The sequence below is a fragment of the Arachis duranensis genome, chromosome 2 (genome assembly GCF_000817695.3).
Source record: "Arachis duranensis cultivar V14167 chromosome 2, aradu.V14167.gnm2.J7QH, whole genome shotgun sequence".
Classification (NCBI taxonomy): domain Eukaryota; kingdom Viridiplantae; phylum Streptophyta; class Magnoliopsida; order Fabales; family Fabaceae; genus Arachis; species Arachis duranensis.
In genome coordinates, this window is record NC_029773.3 from 82,228,803 (window position 1) to 82,249,651 (window position 20,849).

At 34.2% G+C, this 20,849-nt stretch overlaps 4 protein-coding genes and 1 long non-coding RNA gene across 7 annotated transcripts in view; all 5 read left to right on the forward strand.

Annotated features, from left to right (window-relative positions):
• LOC110278256 (receptor-like protein 7) overlaps positions 1-4,444 on the forward strand; it is an 8,608-nt gene extending 4,164 nt beyond the window's left edge. Inside the window, exons 2-3 of the mRNA XM_052257904.1 lie at positions 2,037-2,313; positions 2,598-4,444. Coding sequence (XP_052113864.1) covers positions 2,037-2,313; positions 2,598-4,444 — 2,124 coding nt within the window. The remainder of the gene's footprint in view (positions 1-2,036; positions 2,314-2,597) is intronic.
• A 2,220-nt stretch (positions 4,445-6,664) lies between these two features.
• On the forward strand, positions 6,665-10,003 carry LOC107475355 (receptor-like protein 7). The gene has a single exon (XM_052257515.1). The coding sequence runs from the start codon at positions 6,856-6,858 to the stop codon at positions 8,806-8,808; it is 1,953 nt and encodes a 650-aa protein (XP_052113475.1). The 5' UTR covers positions 6,665-6,855; the 3' UTR covers positions 8,809-10,003.
• On the forward strand, positions 8,830-9,948 carry LOC127744981 (receptor-like protein 33). The gene has a single exon (XM_052257905.1). It carries the CDS (start codon positions 8,830-8,832, stop codon positions 9,946-9,948), a length of 1,119 nt encoding a protein of 372 aa, XP_052113865.1.
• A 4,735-nt stretch (positions 10,004-14,738) lies between the features above and the next one.
• On the forward strand, positions 14,739-17,969 carry LOC107475324 (receptor-like protein 35). Of its 3 annotated transcripts, none has more exons than XM_052256914.1 (2): positions 14,739-14,976; positions 15,112-17,969. In XM_052256914.1, exons 1-2 carry the CDS (start codon positions 14,751-14,753, stop codon positions 17,769-17,771), a joined length of 2,886 nt encoding a protein of 961 aa, XP_052112874.1. In that variant the 5' UTR covers positions 14,739-14,750; the 3' UTR covers positions 17,772-17,969. The 3 variants fall into 3 exon arrangements, with proteins under 3 accessions (XP_052112874.1, XP_015950436.2, XP_020991387.1); XM_021135728.2 differs by lacking the exon at positions 14,739-14,976 and having other exon boundaries at positions 15,037-15,160; positions 15,292-17,968; XM_016094950.3 differs by having other exon boundaries at positions 14,739-17,969.
• Positions 17,970-19,202: 1,233 nt separating this feature from the next.
• LOC107475325 (uncharacterized) lies at positions 19,203-20,325 on the forward strand. The gene is made up of 3 exons (XR_001589484.3): positions 19,203-19,379; positions 19,473-19,528; positions 19,607-20,325. It is a non-coding gene; the product is annotated as an uncharacterized LOC107475325 (long non-coding RNA).
• The last annotated feature ends 524 nt before the right edge of the window (positions 20,326-20,849 follow it).

Genomic DNA, 20,849 nt, shown 5'->3' on the forward strand with positions numbered 1-20,849 from the left:
AATTACTGATCTTTAAATTTTTTTCTATAAAAGATGCTAATAATGATTCTGACTCTCACATAACATTTTTTACAAAATACTATGCAAAATATTGATGTTATTAATAAAAATTCTAAAATTAAAAGTAAAAAATTAGTATAAAAATAATATTATATAATTAATAAAATTTAACATTTTTTATTAACATTCATGTTCATATGTACGTTTTTCTCTCTGTTTCGATTGCGTAGGATTAATCTATTCTTTCTCTCTTGCAGTCTGTTTGGTTTATTATGTATACGATAAATTTTGTGGTATCTATAATTTTGATGTCAAAATTGTCAAACTTATTTTTTATGGTAAGATTTAAATATTAAAAATTTTATTTATTTTTATATTTTTTAATTTAAATATTAATTTTTGTTTTTTTTAATAAGTTAGGTAAATATATATAGATACTATAGCATGCACTTTTGTATATTTGGGTAACAAGTTATATTTGTTTTATATTTTGAACAAAATAAATTTAAATGATAATAAATGAATAAATTTATTTTACCCCAACGGTTGTGGCTTTTAGTATTCTAGGCAGATATACAATTAGATAGCTGTGTTTGGTTAGTGGCTTTAAAACACATATATAAATACACAATGATATATAGATATAAACTATAAAAATACATAAATTTTATAATGTATTTAGTAATAATGTATAAGATACATATATATAAATCAAATATCAATTTTAATTTTTTTTTTTAAAGAAGGGAAGAGAGAGAATAGAAAGTAAAAGGAAGATATGAAAATACAATTAATAATTTTGAAAATAATTAAGAATTAAAAAGTTAAATTTTGTGTCTTATACATTGTATTTTTGTATCTCAATTTTAAGAAAGAACACTAAATACATGTAATTTGTGTGTATTTATATATCATCGTATTTATTTAAATTTGTATTTTAACAAACAAATAATGAATATGTATTACCATATCTAATAATTAGTGTCTATGTCTCAACAAACAAACACAACATAATAATTGTATTTGCAATTCGAGGGTAAGTGAACAAAATTTTACATAATTATTTAATTAAATTTATATATTTAAATAATTTTTTGCATAGTAAATTTTTTTATAATTAATTACTTTTGATAATTTAATAATACTTAATTAAATGTATGTATATATAAAACTCTTTTATATTGTTACTATATAAAAACTATATTCAATAAAATCTAGGATAAAATTTTTCGAATTAACTATATCTAATCGAGTGATTAAATTATTTTAAAATCTTAATTTAACGGCAATTTAAATACTTATAAAGAACCAGAACAAAGAACAAAGAGTTAAACGAAGTAAGTTTGATTCCTATTCTTCTTTTACTCCTTGATCGCCATATTAATCCAAGCCAAACTAATTTGGATTAGTCTCGTAATTAGCTCATTAATTCATTTAAATAAGTGGGAGTTTCAAATTCTGTATTGTGGAGCAATTCATTATTGACCAACGTAAATCTTTAAATATAGTTCAGATTTACAACGAATTAGTCATTTGACCTACCGAATTAAAAACTACTGTAAAAACCCGTTTGTGAGGAAACTGGAAACATGGCATGATGAAACATTTTGTGAGCTGTATAAAAACCAAGTGGTACGAATAATTAAGAGCTATCGAAAAACATGAACCTTTCTTTCTCCAACCACTTTTATTATTGTCAAAACCCGAAATAAATGATCACAAGATTGATTGATCGACGAACGTGTCAAATAATGTAAAAACTAAAAAACATTATAGAGATCCGCACAAGTCATCACCAGAATGAAAAAAGAAAAAAGTCATGTGGAAATTTTGGCACGAGAGTTTCTCAGAAGGTGCATGGGAGTTGCACTATAAATAAATTCATGTTACCATCACCAATTGCAGTACCAAACACCAAAACATTCCCACAAAGCATTTTCATAGCTTGAGCTACTTACTTGTCCTTATTTGAAAGCGCATTTACTATAATAATTGTATTCTTCTCATAGTGTTAAGAGTCATTGTCTGCAATGAAGGTTCAACCAGTCTTGTTGTTATTGGTGATATCAATCATCCTTTGCACGTGTCCCGGTCATGTCGTTTCTGGTCTCTGTCTCGATGATCAGAGGTCCTTCTTGCTGCAATTCAAGAACAACCTCACGTTCGACCATCAACATTCCACAAAGCTAAATTCATGGAATGAAAGTATTGCATGCTGCGATTGGAGTGGTGTAACCTGTGATCATGATGCTCGTGTCATTGCTCTTGATTTAAGTCACACCAAGTTCTCTGGAAGACTTCCCCTTTCTATTGGTAACTTGGTGCATTTATCAATATTGCAACTTTAGTGGAACAATACCTACTTCATTGTCAAACCTCACAGAACTCAAGGAAATGGATTTATCACATAACAACTTTGTAGGTGCAATTCCATCATCTGCTCTTTTTGAAGGAATGAAAAATCTTTCCATTATTAACTTGAGTCACAATTCCATTAGTGGCATCATCCCTTCATCTCTTTTCATGATCCCATCGTTGCTCACATGTGTTTTCCTCAAATCTATACTTCCTTGATTTAAGTTGCAATAATCTATCAGGGACTATACCACCAAGTATCTTCCAACTTAGAGGGCTTGTTTATCTCCGTTTAAGCAAGAATAAATTGTCGGGACCAATGCCTCTATCTATCCAATTTAGTGGACTTCATGAACTTGATCTTTCCTCAAACAAGTTTAGTGGGCCAATGCTGATAGATGCACTTGCTCTAAACAGAAACTTATCTGTGTTAGACCTTTCATTCAACATGATAGATGATGTTATTGTTACAGATGTTCTGCTTTCCACCTTTCCACAGTTAAGAATTCTAAACTTGGCATTCTGCAACTTGAAAACTTTCCCTGCTTTCTTGAAATACCAATCTGGATTATATGATCTCTATCTCTCATATAACCAGATTCAAGGAATAGTACCCAACTGGATTTGGAGACTAGATGAGCTTTCCATTCTTAATGTCTCTCACAATTCTCTAACTAATTTTGAAAACCTTACTCATAATTTGCACAATCAACTGCAAGGGCCAATCCAAGGTTTTCTTCAACTTGCTTCCATTGTTGACTTCTCAAGCAACAATTTGAGCTCTGTTATCCCAGTAGACATTGGTTATTACATGTCTCGTACGCTTTATCTTTCTCTCGCAAACAATAGTTTTCATGGCAGCATCCCTCATTCCTTGTGTAATGCTTCAATGCTTGAAGTTCTTGACCTTTCTCATAACAAAATATCTGGAGAACTTCCCCATTGTTTAATGAAGATAGGTGAGACCCTTTGGATATTGAATCTAGGGAGTAACAACCTGACAGGCCATATTCCCAATACATTTCCGAGTTCTTGTTCTCTAAGGACTATTGTTTTCAATGGGAATCAATTAGCAGGGCCACTTCCAAATTCTCTGGCACATTGTGATTGCTTGGATGTATTAGACATTGGAATAAATAAGATAACTGGGGGCTTTCCTTGCTTTCTAAGAAATATATCTGCACTTCGCATCCTAATCTTGCAGAACAATGAATTCCATGGCCCAATGAGATGTGGAAAAGAGAGTGGAGTTTGGGAAATGATTCAAATTGTTGATGTGGCCTTTAACCACTTTAGTGGTAAACTACCTGGAATATGGTTCACAAATTGGAAAGTCATGATGTCCAATGAAGGAGAAGCTCAATCTAAGGCAAAACATCTTGATTTTCAACTTCGCACTACAGATGTTCAGGATTCAGTAATGGTCATAAGCAAAGGTCAAAAAATAGAGTTACTTAAAATCCTAACAATCTTCACTTCAATTGATTTCTCATACAATCAATTTGAAGGGCCAATACCAAAGGAGTTAATGGATTTCAAAGCACTACATTTGCTTAACCTGTCACACAATGCTCTTTCAGGTCAAATTCCATCTTCTATAGGGAATTTGAATCAGCTTGAGTCATTAGACCTGTCAATGAACTCATTGGAAGGAGAAATTCCCACAGAGCTTGCCAATTTGAACTTCCTATCATATCTGAACCTCTCCTTTAATCATCTCACAGGTAAGATCCCAACAGGTACTCAGCTTCAGTCATTTGAAGCAAGTTCATTTGAAGGAAATGATGGGTTGTATGGACCCCCACTAACCAAAAGTCCAAATCATGGAATGCATGCACTGCCACCACCTGAAATGCCACAATGTGGAAGCCTAGCTTGTGAAGTTCAATGGAATCTTGTGAGTGCAGAAATGGGATTGGTTTTTGGGCTTGGAATTGTCTTTGGACCCCTCTTGTTTCGGAAGAGATGGAGGATGCGCTATTGTCAATTTCTGGACAAAATTCTTTGCCGGATATTTCCTCAACTAACTCATGACTTTGAAAGGCATGGAGGCCAAAGTTACAAAGTTCTGGTATGGAGGAGGAATTAGTCACTATTTAGTATCTAATAACTGTTGATGATGATGCCATTGATGCATGAAAAAAAATGTGTGGGATATGTAATAGTTTTACTTGTTTTCTTTCTCAGCTTTTGGATATGTATTGTGCTATTAAATTATCATGTGTGTGAGTGTCTTTGGTTTTGGTTTTGGTTTGTACTAAGCGTTAATAAGTATACTTTTAGGTTGTGTTTAATTCTTTTGCTAAAATAATATCACAACATTTATCTAGTATAGTATTTATTAGAGGCTGAAGTTCTCCTTGCTAATATAAATTTGTTCCATTGAAAGGACTTTTATATACATTGAATTTGGTTTTTCTTTTGAAATTGAAATTTGAAACTATGATTCTACCATTTTCTTTCTACAAGCAATGGAGAATGTTGGACTAAATAATAACCTTTATTCCATCTTTCGGCAGTTAAACTCATGAAGTATATGAATTTGGTGTGTTAGAGTATATACACTGCAATTTGCTGTGACTTTTCATCCAAATTATTGGAGAACATAATTTTTCTATATCCACTTTTTTAATTATTGGAAGACTCAAGTTATGGAGTTCCAACTAAATCAATTCACAAATTCCACCAAAGAAATGCATGGATCATGCTATCAAATTAAAGTGGTAAGAGGGACATCTGTCTAATAAATGCATAAGCCTAATGCACTTTACATAGCACCGTTCAGCAAAATAGAAGGCTATGCATTTGCCAAGTGAAAAGAGGGACATCTGTCTTCATCATGAAAAACAAGGACAGCTGGAACAAAAAAGAAATAACAACACAACAAGGACAGCTGGGACACCCTCAAGACACAAGGACATCAACACATCACTCCAAGGACATCAGTAAAACAAATTTCAGAATATGGGAGAGCAAAACACAAATTTACAAAAGAGCAGAAGTAGTGGTGCAACTCATCGGATAGCAGAGGTAATAGAGCAGAAGGAGAAAGAAAAACATGCCAAAGAAAAAAGCAAATCTAAGGACAGCAGAGATAGTGGAATGGTTCCTCAACTAACAGGGATAGTGGAGCAGGATGAACAAGGACTGCATGTCCTAAGAGACAGCTCCAACGGGTAGCTGGAAGAAGGAAATGGAAGAGGCAAATTAGAGAACAAGCTGATAATATAAGGAGCATCACTTCCACATTAGAAGACAAGAAAAAGAGAGCAAAATTCAGAACATCATCTCTACACACTTGAACTGAATTCTTTTTCTTCTACTAGAGCTTCATTTCTAATTTTCTGTGTTATGCCTGTCTTGTGTCATTTTTTATATTGAGAAAAAGGTTGAATATGTGAATGAAAAAGTCATAAGAGAAAAGGCAAAAGAAGCAAGAAAGAGCCACTGAAATTCTGTGTATTTGAGTTGTTGAACTAAGATTAGTTCCCTTTACCAAGTTGAGTTAGCACTTAGTGAGTTTGAATCAGTTTAGATTCTCTTTCCAAGTTGAGACAACACTTTGGGTAGTTGAGTTTTGGTAAAGAAAGCTTAGTGGTAGATACTAGTTGACTTAGGTTGTAATTTCAATAGTATTAGTGATTGTAATCAGTGGATTATAGTGAAAATTCCACTATGTTTATGATGGAGACTGAATATAAAATTCATGGCACTTAAAATCCGAACTAAAATACATGCTAGTCTCTTTCTCTTCTTCCTTTCTCTGTTTCTTTTCTACACATGAGACAAAACGAAAAAATCTCCTACATTTTTAGCTTCCGCGAAAACAGAAATTAAAACGTTCAATTTTGAGCTAACTTGATTCAAACCCCTTTCTCAAGTTCAAGCCGATCCATCAGATATGATTGTGTTGCTTTTCATCTATAGAATTTCCCTTTTGGCAGTTTCTCTTGAATTGTTGGACAACTTTTTCCTAATATTATACCCTGAAAAATTGCATTTGTTTTTTCAACTTTGAAGAGAAAGAAACGGTATACCAAAAATAAAAAATAAAAACAAAGTAACAAGAAGCTTTCCCAAATACAATTATCAGTTAGCCACTGGGTTTGTCTTACATTGACTCACTAATCAAACAAATAACTAGTAAGACGGTCAACAAATATGCAGCAGTCTATTTTAATATCCAGAGCTATGTAAGAAAATATCTTTAGCATTTTCACTTCAAAGTATTAAACAAGTTGAAAGTGTCAATTATATGAACCAGTAGTCAAGATTCTTGGTTCAGTTTTCCAGCCCAGGAAATTAAAGAGCAATTACATTTGGGAGATATACATAGTTGACTCTGCAGTCAACTCCTCATGAAAGTGTACAATTGAGAAACCTTTCCACAAAAACTACGCGAGTTTTCAACACTTTGCCTTCAGAAGAAAACACCATTTACATTTCTCTTTTTATAGCTTAAAACTTTACTTGGAAGTGCAGGTGTTATTACTCTCTGCAATGAAACTCCAAGAATTCTTATCTTTTTTGGTGATATCAATCTGTGTGGTTGCTGGCCTTTGTGTTGAAGATGATGAGCAATCATTGCTGTTGCAATTGAAGAACAACCTTAGTTTCAACAGTGAAAGATCAAGCAAACTGAAGGTATGGAATGAAAGTATTGCTTGCTGCAATTGGAATGGTGTTACTTGTAATGATGAGGGCTATGTTATTGGTCTTGACCTGAGTGAAGAATCCATCACTGGTGGATTTGACAATACAAGCAGCCTGTTCAGCCTCCAACATCTCCAGAGCTTAAGTTTGGGATATAACAATTTCAGTTCTGTGATCCCTCCAACATTCAACAGATTGAAGAATTTAACTTACCTGAGTTTGTCATATGCTGGCTTTGTGGGGCAGATTCCAATAGAGATTTCTCAGCTGACAAGATTGGTGACTCTTGATATCTCAAGTGTTTCCTATTTAACAGGAGAAGAGCTGAAACTTGAGAACCCAAATCTAGGAATGCTTGTTCGAAATCTCAGCAGTATTCAGCAATTGTATCTGGATGGTGTAACTATGACATCTCAGGGAGAGGAATGGTGCAATTCTTTGCTGTTTCTGCCCAACCTGAAAGAATTGAGCATGTCAAATTGCAATCTCTCAGGACCCATTGATGCTTCCCTGGCAAATCTTGTGAATCTCTCAGTCATTATTCTTGATGAGAATAATTTATCATCTACAGTGCCAGAAACCTTTGCCAATTTGAAGAATTTGACCACCCTTAGCCTTTCTTCATGTGGGTTGATTGGAACGTTTCCACAAAAGATCTTCCAGGTTAGAACACTGTCATCCATTGACATATCATACAATTCTAACCTTCAAGGTTGCTTTCCATCCTTCCAACTGAGTGGAGCTCTACATACTTTAATAGTAAGTATAACGAGCTTCTCTGGAACACTTCCTAGTTCACTATCAAACCTCAATGGCCTCAGTTACTTGGATTTGTCATTTAACAACTTCACTGGTCCAATCCCATCTTTTGGAATGGCAAGAAAGCTTTCCTACATAGATCTTTCTCGTAATAATTTTAGTGGGTCAATTCCATCATCTGCTCACTTTGAAGGACTACAAAATCTCATCAGCATCAACCTGGGTTACAATTCCATCGGTGGAAAAATTCCTTCATCTCTTTTTAGACTCCCATTACTGCAGAAGATTCAACTTTCCAACAACCAATTTGGTCAATTGGATGAACTCAAGAATGTTTCTTCCTCTAAGTTAAACACTCTTGATTTAAGTAGCAACAACATATCAGGTCCAATACCAGCATCCCTCGTCCAGCTCACAGGACTCTCTATCCTCCAGCTTTCCTCAAACAAGTTCAATGGTTTGATGCAGCTAAATAAGTTTTTGGATCTCAGAAATTTGACCACACTGGACCTTTCGTACAATAACTTGTCAGTCAATGTGAATATCAACCTATCTTCCATTGCAAACATTATCACTCTAAATTTGGCATCCTGCAGATTGAAAGTTATCCCTGGTTTCTTGAGATATCAGTCTAAATTATCCACTCTAGATCTCTCAGGCAACCAAATTCAAGGATCAGTGCCCAACTGGATTTGGAAACTGGAAAATCTTCAAAGCCTTAATGTGTCTCACAATTTTCTAACTGATTTCGAAGGGCCACTTCAGAATCTTAGTTCCAATTTGTTTGTCCTTGACCTTCACTACAATCAACTTCAAGGGACAGCTCCTGTTTTTCCTAAATCTGCTGTCTATGTAGATTACTCAAACAACAATTTTAGCTCCTTTATCCCAGATGGAATTGGTGGTTACCTGTCTGGCACAATTTATCTTTCTCTTGCAAACAATAGATTCCATGGCAGCATCCCTTATTCCATCTGCAATGCCTCTAGTCTTCAAGTTCTTGATTTTTCCCATAATAACATTTCAGGTACAATTCCCTAGTGCTTAATAAGATTAAGTCAGATGTTTGGGGTGATGAATCTGCGCCAGAACAATCTCTCAGGCCTTATCCCGGATATGTTTCCAGCATCTTGTGCTCTGAGGACTCTTGATCTCCATGGAAATAAATTAGAAGGGCATATTCCAAAATCTGTTGGTAATTGCACAACACTAGAGGTGTTGGACCTTGGGAACAATCAAATTACAGATGGATTTCCATGTTCGTTGAAGAACCTATCCACTCTCCGTGTGCTAGTATTGCGAGATAACAACTTCCATGGCAACATTGGATGTCCAAAAACCAGTGATACATGGAAAATGCTTCAGATTGTTGACCTGGCCTTTAACAAGTTTAATGGTGCTCTACCTGGAAAATGGTTCAGAACATGGGAGGCAATGATGGATGATGAAAACAAGGCTGATTCTGGGGTAAATCATCTCCAATTTGAGGTACTTAAATTTCGTACGAAATATTACCAGGATTCGGTAACAGTTACAAGCAAAGGTCTAACGATGGAGTTAGTTAAGATTCTAACTATCTTCACTTCCATCGACTTTTCATCTAACCATTTCGAAGGAGAAATACCGAAAGAACTGTATGATTTCAAAGCACTCTATGTGCTTAACTTATCGAACAATGCTCTTTCTGGACAGCTTCCATCATCTATAGGGAATTTGAAACATCTTGAGTCACTAGACCTGTCAAAGAACTCATTACAAGGAGAAATTCCCACTGAGCTTGCAAGTTTGAATTTCCTTTCAGTCCTGAATATCTCCTTTAATCAGCTGCAGGGAAGAATCCCCACAGGTACTCAAATCCAATCATTTCTCAACACTTCCTTCGTTGGTAATAACGGATTATGTGGACCCCCTTTGACTGCAAACTGCAGTGCTACTCATGACACATTCAATTCACTTGGGCAGCAAGATTCTGCAATTGATTGGAATTTTATTAGTGTGGAAGTTGGTTTCATTTTTGGCCTTGCTGTTGTCATTGGTCCCATCTTGTTTTGTAAGAAATGGAAGCTCAAGTATTGGCAATTTCTGGACAGAGTTCTTTGTTGGATCTTTCCTCAGCTGAGTTTGGAATATGAAAGGCGTGGAGGGCAAAGTTACAATGTTCTGGTATGGAGGAGGTACTAGTCATATTATTTAGTATCTATAATTGTTGATGATGCTATTGATGCATGAGCAGCAAAAATAATTGTGGGATATGTTATATTTTACTTGTTTTCACATTTAGCCTTATTTCATGTATGTACTGTACTATTGTGATGAGTTTGGAAACTCTATTTTTAATTAAATGATGATCAAACATTATTAATTATAAAATTATTAAATTAATTTTGGATTAAATGTTGATTAAAATAATTTTGCAATACAGGTTTTTATTAGGCCGAAAATTAAATGAAATAATGCAAGTCCAAGTGTGAAGTTATTCAGCATTGATTCAAAAATATCCAATGAAGTATGACTAAATTATTATTCTTGTCATTGGGCCAAAATTAAACTATTATTGCTACAAGCCCAAATTGATAATTATAGCTGCATAATCCAATGCTTGGTCCGAAACTAAGTTTGAGAGAAAGCAAAGCTATTGCTTCTAGCTTCCAACGGAATCTATTTCTAGTGGAATTCAAATTTTATTAAAGTGAAGTTAATACATGTATTGGAAACATGAGAGAGATTGTCATTGATATGATTGATGGCATTAATGTTACACGCTATTCAGGGAAGGAAAAGCAACTTCTTTTCAATTAATTTGTTTAATTCATTTAATTGCTTCTCTTCCAATTATTTTTTTTCTCTCATTTTTTCTTTCTTCTCTTTCGGTCATTACCCAGCAAACTATGAAAGTTACATTGAGCTACCGAAAAGAAGGAAAGACACGCCAAAAGACCATCACAATGATGGCAAGAAAAAGCAAACAAAAAGTATGTTGTGGCTAAGATTCTCATTCACTTATGGTAAGATATGATGATGAGATCTTGACTTCTTCATACCAAAAATAATTGAAGAAGATTCGGCCAGCAAGGTAAAGATCCTTGGAGGGAAGACTTTTCTCTGATTCTGCTCAACCACCACAAGAAGTAGCTAGGGTGACTACGTGATGGAAGAGGCAGAGATTAGAGCAAATGAAGCTATCATCATCATGAAGCATCAAGGGTCAGAAATTCATCTTGGAGAGCAAGCCAAGGATGGAGCGCTCGGATTGATAAATATTGATGACCAAGGAAGGACTAGAGGTAATTACATGTTAGGTTTTGCATGGGTTATCTCCTTTCTTTCTCTGGCCGAACCGGTTTGCATGGAGAAGAAGAAGTTAGCTTGGTTTTTAGTTTTAACTGTGGAGGCTTCTCCCTTCTATAAAAAAAAAAAAGAGAACATCCACGGCTTGAAGCAAGGAGAAAGGGTGAGAGTGCAAGGCACAGTGTTCTCAGAGCTACCTGAGCTAACAGTTTTCTTCTCCTTCAATGTATTATGTTTTGTATTTTTCTGTTTAATTTTGTCATGTTTTGAGTCGCATGGAAAAAGGCAAACAGTGAGGTTTGTATGAAAAAGCCATAGAGCGGAAAAAGACAGAGAGTGCAAAATTAAAAGAAAAAATCATAGATGTCTTTAGAGTTCCTTCGTACATCTGTGTTGTGTATCATGATTCTGTGGGAATTCCCTTGTAAGTTGGGTTAGCACTTTACAGTCTGTAATCAAGAAGATTATAGTGAAATTCCATCATTGTTGTGATGGAGACTGGATGTAGGCTGCACTGCACTTAGCAGCTGAATCAGGATATATCTGGGTGTTATTTTTCTTTTCTTCTACTCCATTTTCTGTTTCTGCTGCCCAGGAGATAAAACCGCAAAATATCTCGTGCCAAGTGATGAAACAAAAAGAAAAGTCTCGTGGCTAAGGACGAGACAAAAATCACCAGAAGTTGTTTAAAAGACAAGCAAGTGTTCTAAAGTAAAAAAGGGACTAAAATTCAACCTCCTTCTCTTAGCCACCGAAACTATCATATTGAATAATCATGTGAACTTGTTGTACTGAAGTTGCCATGCTAATGCAAATAGTTCCATTGATAAATACAGTGAATTTTGGGATTTTATTATGAGAGAGGAACCATGATTTTGTCTCTTGCTCTCTGTAAGCCATGGAGAATGTCCTGCTAGATAAGATGCTTTATTGTATGAATAATGCACTGGAGGGGAAGACATAAAACTCTGAGATGGATGCATTATAAGTTACTGTAGAAAGTTATGTTTAGTTTTAATGATTATGTTTGAACTTGTCGGGTATTTGGATAGAGAAACTCTTTTTTATAATTTTAGCCATTATTTGGTTATCATAAATACTAAATTATTGTTTATATATACAAATTTTGAAAAATGTAATTGCAAATTATATTAATTTATGTGTGCAAACTCTTGTAAATATAGATGTAAATTATATATTTTTTGTGTGCAAATATTTGTAAATTGTTGCTGTCAAGTACTTGCCCAAAATCATGTGTAAATTCAGTAAAATATGGGTACAAATTATATTAATTTATGTGTGCAAATTCTAATAAATATAAGTGCAATTTATATTGATTCTTGTATGCAAATACCTGCAAATGCAAATATGAATGTAAATGATTACTGATCAAATAATAGCTAAAAATAATAAATTTTGATAGCCTTTTAGCATTTTTCATTTGGATAACTGGATATATTTATTATATATATATTTTTCATCAAATTAAAAATCATAAAATAAATATTTTTTCAATTGTTAGGGCTTTTAATTTCTAGGCTAATTAAGGTAGTTAACTAATAATTGTATCCGGCTTAATGGTTAAGAGAGTTTAGGATAAAATTATTTGAGTTAGATCTAGACTGATAAACGAGGAAGAGACATATGATATATTTAATCGAGAGAAAACTTTTATTTTTTATTTTTTTTTATGTTTTTAAAAAAATATATAGTCAATCACTATTCTTTCAACAAAATCACTACTGAAATTTTCTTTTGAGATTGAAAGGACTTTTATAAATTTGTTCATTGAAAGGACTTTTATATGTACATAGAATTGGAATTTTCTTGAGATTGAAATTTGAAACTATGATTCTACCAATTTCTTTCCACAAGCGGTGGAGAATGTAGGACTAAACAATAGGCCAGGCTTTATTCCATCTTTGGGCAGTTAAACTCATGAAGTATATGAATTTGGTGTAGGAAAAACACAGAAATCTAAGGTGCATGAATCATGATCAGTAGATATTCCAGTAATAAGTTACAGTTAGTTTTGATGATTTGGATTTCACTCTTTTTATAATTTTCTTATGATTGAAGGCATAAGAAATCATGTTTAAGAAATAATTTATTGGACAATTAACAGCAATGATGATATGAATAAGCTTTTGAATAGCTTGAATTATTCTCAATTTTATATTGTGATGGCAGAAGATGCATATCTTAAGATGTCATAACATGGAGTTCTTGGTTTTATTGCATTATGACTGTAAGTATTGTAGTATTCATTTGTTAGACAAAGAATTGGTATTGACATAAGTTATAAATACAATCCATTGCTTAGATCTATTTTCTATATTTTTATTTTTAGTTTTTTTGTATATAAAACTTTTAAAAGGAAATTTAAAAGATATAAACGAAAGTAGATAAAAATTCTCAAAGCATAAATAATAATATGTATCGAAAGTTATTAACAAGTCAATTAGAAGCTACATAGAGTGGACTAATTTTTATCTTCTTAGTTGATGATAGCAATGCCGGAAATGACTATGGATTAGTAACTCTGTATTCATTAGTAGTTCCACCTTATTATGTTGAGCTTTTTGTTTAAAAAAAATATAGGTAAACCAAAAAAAGGGATCAAATTCATTTTTAAATAAAAAAAGAAAATTAGTAGGAAAAACAAGGAGCAAGAGGAAAGAAGTGAATTAAGTAATTTTTATGGGTTCAAAAAATACTGTCTCTTACATAGAAAGTGGAGGATAATTATCCATGGTAGTTTGATCTCACTTGGCCACCGTGCACTATAAACCATAGCATATACTTTCTAGAAGCTTGTAGCCACTATATATATAGTTTATCAACGGATCAAATTTTCATAATTAAAACAACGGAAGACTCAAGTTTTGGAGTTCCAACTAAATCAATTCACAAATTCCACCAAAGACATGCAACTTTTTGTGTCATGTTTAAAAATTATAACCTAACAATGCGAGTGCAAACTTACAACAATGCGTTGATTAGAAATTAGTATATATATTTTGAACAATTTTAAATTACAAAATCAGAGTTAAACTTATAGTATGATGGTTTTATCCGGGAAATAAACTAATCACATGCTACAATAATTGCAAAAATTATTCAAATCTGCAATAAATTAGTCTTTGATCTACCAAGTTAAGAATTTTGTAAGAAACCAAAACATTGTAATAATTATTTGTAAAATTTTATGTTATTAGCTAAAGTTATGAAAAGTTGATATACAGTGATTAAAACACATGAATTGAAATATTCAAAGTTGATTAATCAAGTAGTAGTTAAAAATTGAATTAAGTATTATATTAGTTGAGATATAAGATGAGTGAACATTAGTGGATGCGATGATATGATATGATATGTTATGATTACACACACACACAATAAGGAAGTGGTTTAATTAGTTCAAATAATATGAAGGTTTCTCCAACCACATTGATTATTAGTGTGAAAAGCATATCATAATAAGATTGATGAACGTGTGAAATGCAATTTCAGTGGACAGACAAGTCAATAAATGCATCACTAAAATGAAAAAGTAATATTAAAATAAACTCCACAAGACTAATTTTGGCGCGAAAGTTTCTGAGAACGTTCATTGGAGTTGCACTATAAATGAAGCTAAGATTGGTGTTAGCTTTCAAGTTGCAGTACCAAACACCAAACATTCTCATAAAGCAATGAAGATTCAACCAATCTTATTGTTATTGGTGATATCAATGGTTTCCTGTGATGATGAGAGGTCCTTGTTGCTGCAATTTAAGAACAGTCTCACGTTCGACCCTGATTATTCCACCAAGTTGAAGACATGGAATCAAAGTATTGAATGCTGTGATTGGAGTGGTGTAACCTGCAATGATGAGGCTCATGTTATTGCTCTTGATTTGATTGAGGAAAACATCCAAGGTGCATTAGACAATTCAAGCAGCCTTTTCAGTCTCCAACATCTTCAGAGTTTGAATTTGGCTTCCAATGACTTCAATTCTTCCATTCCATCCAAATTCAACAAATTGCAGACCTTAACTTACTTGAACTTGTCAGGTGCTGGCTTTGTGGGACAAGTTCCAACAGAAATTTCTCAACTTACAAGGTTGGTTACTCTTGATCTCTCATTTTATGGCATATCTTTAGACTCACCACTTGAGGTTCAAGATTTTGGAAAGCTTGTTCAAAACCTCACCAATATTAGAAAATTATATCTGGATGGGGTATCAATATCAGGTGAAGGACATGAATGGTACAATGCTTTGCTGCTGCTGCCTAGCCTCGAAGAATTGAGCATGTCAGACTGTGGGTTGATGGGAACATTTCCTCCAGAAATCTTTCAGATTACAACTTTGTCATATATTGACATCTCAGTAAATCAAGACCTCCATGGTTCCTTTTTGGACTTTCCACTCAATGGATCTCTTCATACCATAATAGTAGGTCATACAAAATTTTCTGGAACACTTCCTCTTTCTATGGGTAACATGGTGAATTTATCAATATTATATCTTTATAATTGCCACTTCAGTGGAACACTTCCCATCTCATTTTCAAAACTCACAGAGCTCAAGGAAATGGATTTATCAAACAACAACTTTGTTGGTCCAATTTCATCATCTGCTCTTTTTGAAGGAATGCAAAGTCTTTCCAGTATTGACTTGAGTTACAATTCCATTAGTGGCACCATCCCTTCATCTCTTTTCATGATCCCATCATTGCAATATGTTGACCTTTCCAACAATCAATTTAGTAAATTGGAAGAGTTCATAGATGTGTTTACCTCTAAACTAGAGTACCTTGATTTAAGTTGCAATAATCTATCAGGGTCTATACCACCACCTATCTTCCAGCTTAGAGGGCTTGCTTCTCTCAATTTAAGCAATAATAAATTGTCAGGGCCAATACCTCCATCTATCATCCAACATAGTGGACTTAATGAGCTTGATCTTTCCTCAAACAAGTTCAGTGGGGCAATGCAGATAGATGCACTTGTTCAACTAAAAAACTTAAATGATTTAGACCTTTCATTCAACAAGATAGATGATGTGAATTTCACAGATGTTGCACTTTCCACCTTTCCACAGCTACGCAGTCTAAACTTGGCATCCTGCAACTTGAAAACTTTCCCCGGTTTCTTGAGGTACCAATCTGGTTTAAATGAGCTGGACCTCTCATATAACCAGATTCAAGGAACAGTACCCAACTGGATTTGGAGACTAGATAGTCTTGGCTATCTTGATGTCTCTCACAATTTTCTAACTAATTTTGAAGGGCCATTGCAGAACCTTACTCAAAATTTGGACACCATCTTCCTTCAATTCAATCAACTGCAAGGGCCATTCCCAGGTTTTCTCCATTATGCTGCTGTTGTGGATTACTCAAGCAACAATTTTAGCTCTGTTATCCCAGTAGACATTGGTCATTACATGTCTAATACACTTTATCTTTCTCTTGCAAACAATAGTTTTCATGGCAGCATCCCTCATTCCTTGTGCAGTGCTTCAAAGCTTCAAGTTCTTGACCTTTCTCATAACAAAATATCTGGCAAAGTTCCCCATTGTTTAATGAACTTAGGTGAGACCCTTGGGGTATTGAATCTTGGGAACAATGAATTAACAGGCCATATCCCTGACACATTTCCAAGTTCATGTGCTCTACATACTGTTGTTCTCAATGAAAATCGATTAGCCGGGCCACTTCCCAAGTCCCTTGCACATTGCACTGCCTTAGAGGTATTAGATGTTGGAAGAAATCAAATTGTTGGTGCCTTTCCTTGCTTTCTGAGTCACATATCCAAGCTTCTTGTCCTGGTTTTGCGGAACAATAAATTCCATGGTCCAATGGGATGTCCTAAAGACAATGGTCTCTGGAACATGATTCAGATTGTTGATGCAGCTTTTAACAACTTTAGTGGTGAACTGCCTGTCAAATGGTTCAGAGGATGGAAGAAGATGATATCCAATGATGATGGAGCAAACTCTGAGCTAAGCAATATCCAATTTGGTCGTGATAACAGTGACCCAATATATTATCAAGATTCAGTAACGGTCATAAGCAAAGGTCAAGAAATGGAGTTGGTTAAAATCCTAACAATCTTCACTTCGATTGATTTCTCATACAATCAATTTGAAGGACCAATACCAATAGAACTAATGAAGTTCAAAGCACTATTTTTGCTGAACCTGTCACACAATGCTTTTTCAGGTCAAATTCCATCTTCTATAGAGAATTTGAATCAGCTTGAATCATTAGACCTGTCAATGAACTCATTGGAAGGAGAAATTCCCACAGAGCTTGCCAATTTGAACTTCCTATCCTATCTGAACCTCTCCTTTAATCATCTCACAGGTAAGATCCCAACAGGTACTCAGCTTCAGTCATTTGAAGCAAGTTCATTTGAAGGAAATAATGGGTTGTATGGACCCCCACTAACCAAAAGTCCAAATCATGGAATGCATGCACTGCCACCACCTGAAATGCCACCATGTGGAAGCCTAGCTTGTGAAGTTCATTGGAATCTTGTGAGCGCAGAAATGGGATTGGTTTTTGGGCTTGGAATTATCTTTGGACCCCTCTTGTTTTGGAAGAAATGGAGGGTGCACTATTGTCAATTTCTGGACAAAATTCTTTGTCAGATATTTCCTCAACTAACTCATAACTTTGAAAGGCGTGGAGGCCAAAATTACAAGGTTCTGGTATGGAGGAGGTGTTAGTCATTCTTTAGTATCTAAAACTGTTGATGATGCCATTGATGCATGAAAAAAAATGTGTTGGATATGTAATAGTTTTACTTGTTTTCATTCTCAGATTTTGGATATGTATTGTGCTATTAAATTATCATGTGTGTGTGTCTTATGTTTCTGGTTTTGGTTTTGGTTTTGGTTTGTACTAAGGGTTAATAATTATATTTCTGTATTGTGCTATTAAATTATCTGTCACTCAATTATTACAATAGATGTTCAAGATCATAATTTTGAAACATAATCTTATAATGAAATTATTCTAGCTTTTAGATCTAACTTTTTGTGTCACATTTAAAAATCATAACCTAAAGATATCTATACTTATGATTTTGAACCGTGATATAAAATAATCTATAATCACTTTTTTAAACTTTAATTCAAAAAAGAAAAATCTATAATAACGGTATTACAAAACCATGACCTGAAAAAATATATTTTGGTCATGGAGGCTGATTAATTCCACATTTTCTGAAAAACCAACGAAAATTCTATTATATCTGGATTTGCCAAATAACCATATTAGTCCAATTTTGGAACTATATCAGCCACAATAATGCTCAGCCACTTAATTAAATATGTATATCAAAATTCTTGAAAAGATTAAGTAGTCAGGCTGCAAAGAATATTACTCAAAATTTTATTTTAAAAAAATATTATTTTAGTCTCTAATATTTATGCTAAATTTTAATTTGGACGTTAACATTTTAAATGTCCTATTTTAGTTTTAAAAATGTCCTATTTTATTCAAAAAATGTTTCAAACGAATTTAATATTATTCCACCATTAAATTTAACATGAACAATTAACATATTAAAGAGTCAATAACATTGATTTTAGTGTGTAAGTAAAATCGATTCACCAACAATCATTAATTTAAAAGTTTTTTCTTTGATTCTGGATCGTTAACGATTGATTGATAAAATTTTTAGAATATTTTTTTTTTACAAAAAGGAGATTAAAAAGAAGTAGAAGTATTATAAGAAGGTTTTTGTAAGAACCGCAACGAATCAACCGGTTAATTAAGTGAACTAATTGCCCAAATTTGATTCCGAAAGGTTAGAGAGAGAATTTGAGGATTTAAAGGTGATTTTTGGACTCAGTGGGTCTTTCTGAGTCAAAAAATGTGCTTTCTACGAAAAACCGTGAAAAATTACGAACCGACAATTGAACCGGTTGAATCGGTTCAAGTCTGCCTGGTACCGCACGAGAAAAGTAAAAACCATCAAAAACCTTAGAAAAACATTAGGAATGAAAAACCGGGCTTTAATTTTAAAGATTTGGCCCGAAGTTAGGCCAAACGGGCTAAAAACGCTAACGGGTTGGACCGGACCCAAGTTGGGTCCAAGCCCAACATATAAATACACTTAAATGAACCCATTTCAGCCACTTTCACCCTCATAACCTAAACACAACAGCAGCTGAAGTGAGGAGAGAGGTGAGAGCTTTCCACCATTGTTACTATTCACTTCAAACTTCCCAAGCTCATATCTTGAGCTACAGAGCTCCGATCGCCGCACCGTTTGCGGCTACGCGTTCCTTGTGAAGAGCTCTACAAAACCCACCCAAAAAACCCTCAAGGTAATCACGAAATCCTTCCAGTTCTGCTCTTCAAAATTTCGGGTTTTATTAGAGTTTTGGGTTAAATGGGTTTTTGTGATTTTGGATGTTTAGGTTTGCTCTAATCCTTGCTTAGCTTTGGACTTGTGTTATCAAATCTGTTGGGAAAGGTAAAAGCTCTTAAACCCTTGTGAGATTATGCTTATGTTGAACCCTAGGTTGATTTGTGGTGATTTATATGTATATAGTTTGATTATTGTGGCTTTGGGAGCTTTTGGAACTTATTTGTGCTTGTTGGAGTGGATTTGAAAGCTTGGATTGTGGTTGGAAGCTTGTTGGTACTCATTTTGAGTTTGGGTGCATAAAGAGAATCAGCCAAGGTATGGTTTCGGTTTCCTCTATGTAGTATATAATATTCATGGACACATAGGCTAGTGACCAATAGGATAGGTTGAACTAAAATGATGGTTGGTGTGCTAAAAATATTGATGAATTGATGAATGTTGAGTTGATTGTGATGAATTATAATGATATGATGATGTTGAATGATTGTATAGATTGGGAGTTGGTTCTTATGATGATTGTAGTGTTATGATTTAAGAAATGGTGGGTTTGATGGTGATTTTGATCATATGTGTTATATAGTTAATGTTGGAATTGAGAATAATGAAATGAGGAGGAAAATGTGGTGAGGTTGATGTATTATGCTATAACAAGTACATTTTGATGGAAAATGGAGCTTTGGATGGTTTGGTATGATTTGGTATGGGTATGGTGAGATAGGATGGTAATTGTGAAGTTGGAAAAATTGATTTTTTGGTGAACTTTGTTCGATCATAACTTTTGCCTCGGTTTTCGAAATTGATTGAAAATTGTTTAGAATTAAAGATCTTTGAAAACTCTTTGAATCAGTATAAAGATTGTGAAAATTGGAATTTTGTAGAGGAAGTTACGATCATTCAAAGTTGGTGTTAAAAATCTGAAATTTTGCAAAGTTGTAGAGTTTCATGATTTCTGAATTGTGCGGGTACACACGTCTTGTTTCTCAAAAAATTTATTTGTTTTCAACTATTTTGCCTTTTTAATAAGGTTGTAAGCTTCTATAACACCATTTTAAAACATTTGGGCCTAGTTTTGAGTATTAGAACATGGGATATAAATTAAGGGCTCTAGTACATGATTTTAAGGTAAATTAGAAAACGGAGGCCTAGGTTTCTGGCGTGCTGAGAATGGTTTCTGTCGAGGTAGCGGCGGCGGCGTAAGGACGGTGGTTAATCCCGCTTACGTTGAGATGTGAGGTCTGAGGCAAGAATATCCCGCTCGCATCCCTTCGGATCTATAGGGCGAGCAGGCGCCGGTACCTGGACAGTGATCCGGGCACTATATCTCGGGGGTTCCCATATAAGAAACCCGAAGGGCGACGTCTCCATGGAGATGTGTCGGGTTGGCAGTTGAACCGACAATGTGATATCACAGCCAGTAGGGCAGGCA

Coding starts and splice junctions, on each gene's coding strand:
- LOC107475355 (XM_052257515.1), top strand. CDS start 6,856: ATGAAACTCCAAGAATTCTTATCTTTTTTGGTGATATCAATCTGTGTG.
- LOC127744981 (XM_052257905.1), top strand. CDS start 8,830: ATGTTTGGGGTGATGAATCTGCGCCAGAACAATCTCTCAGGCCTTATC.
- LOC107475324 (XM_016094950.3), top strand. CDS start 14,751: ATGAAGATTCAACCAATCTTATTGTTATTGGTGATATCAATGGTTTCC.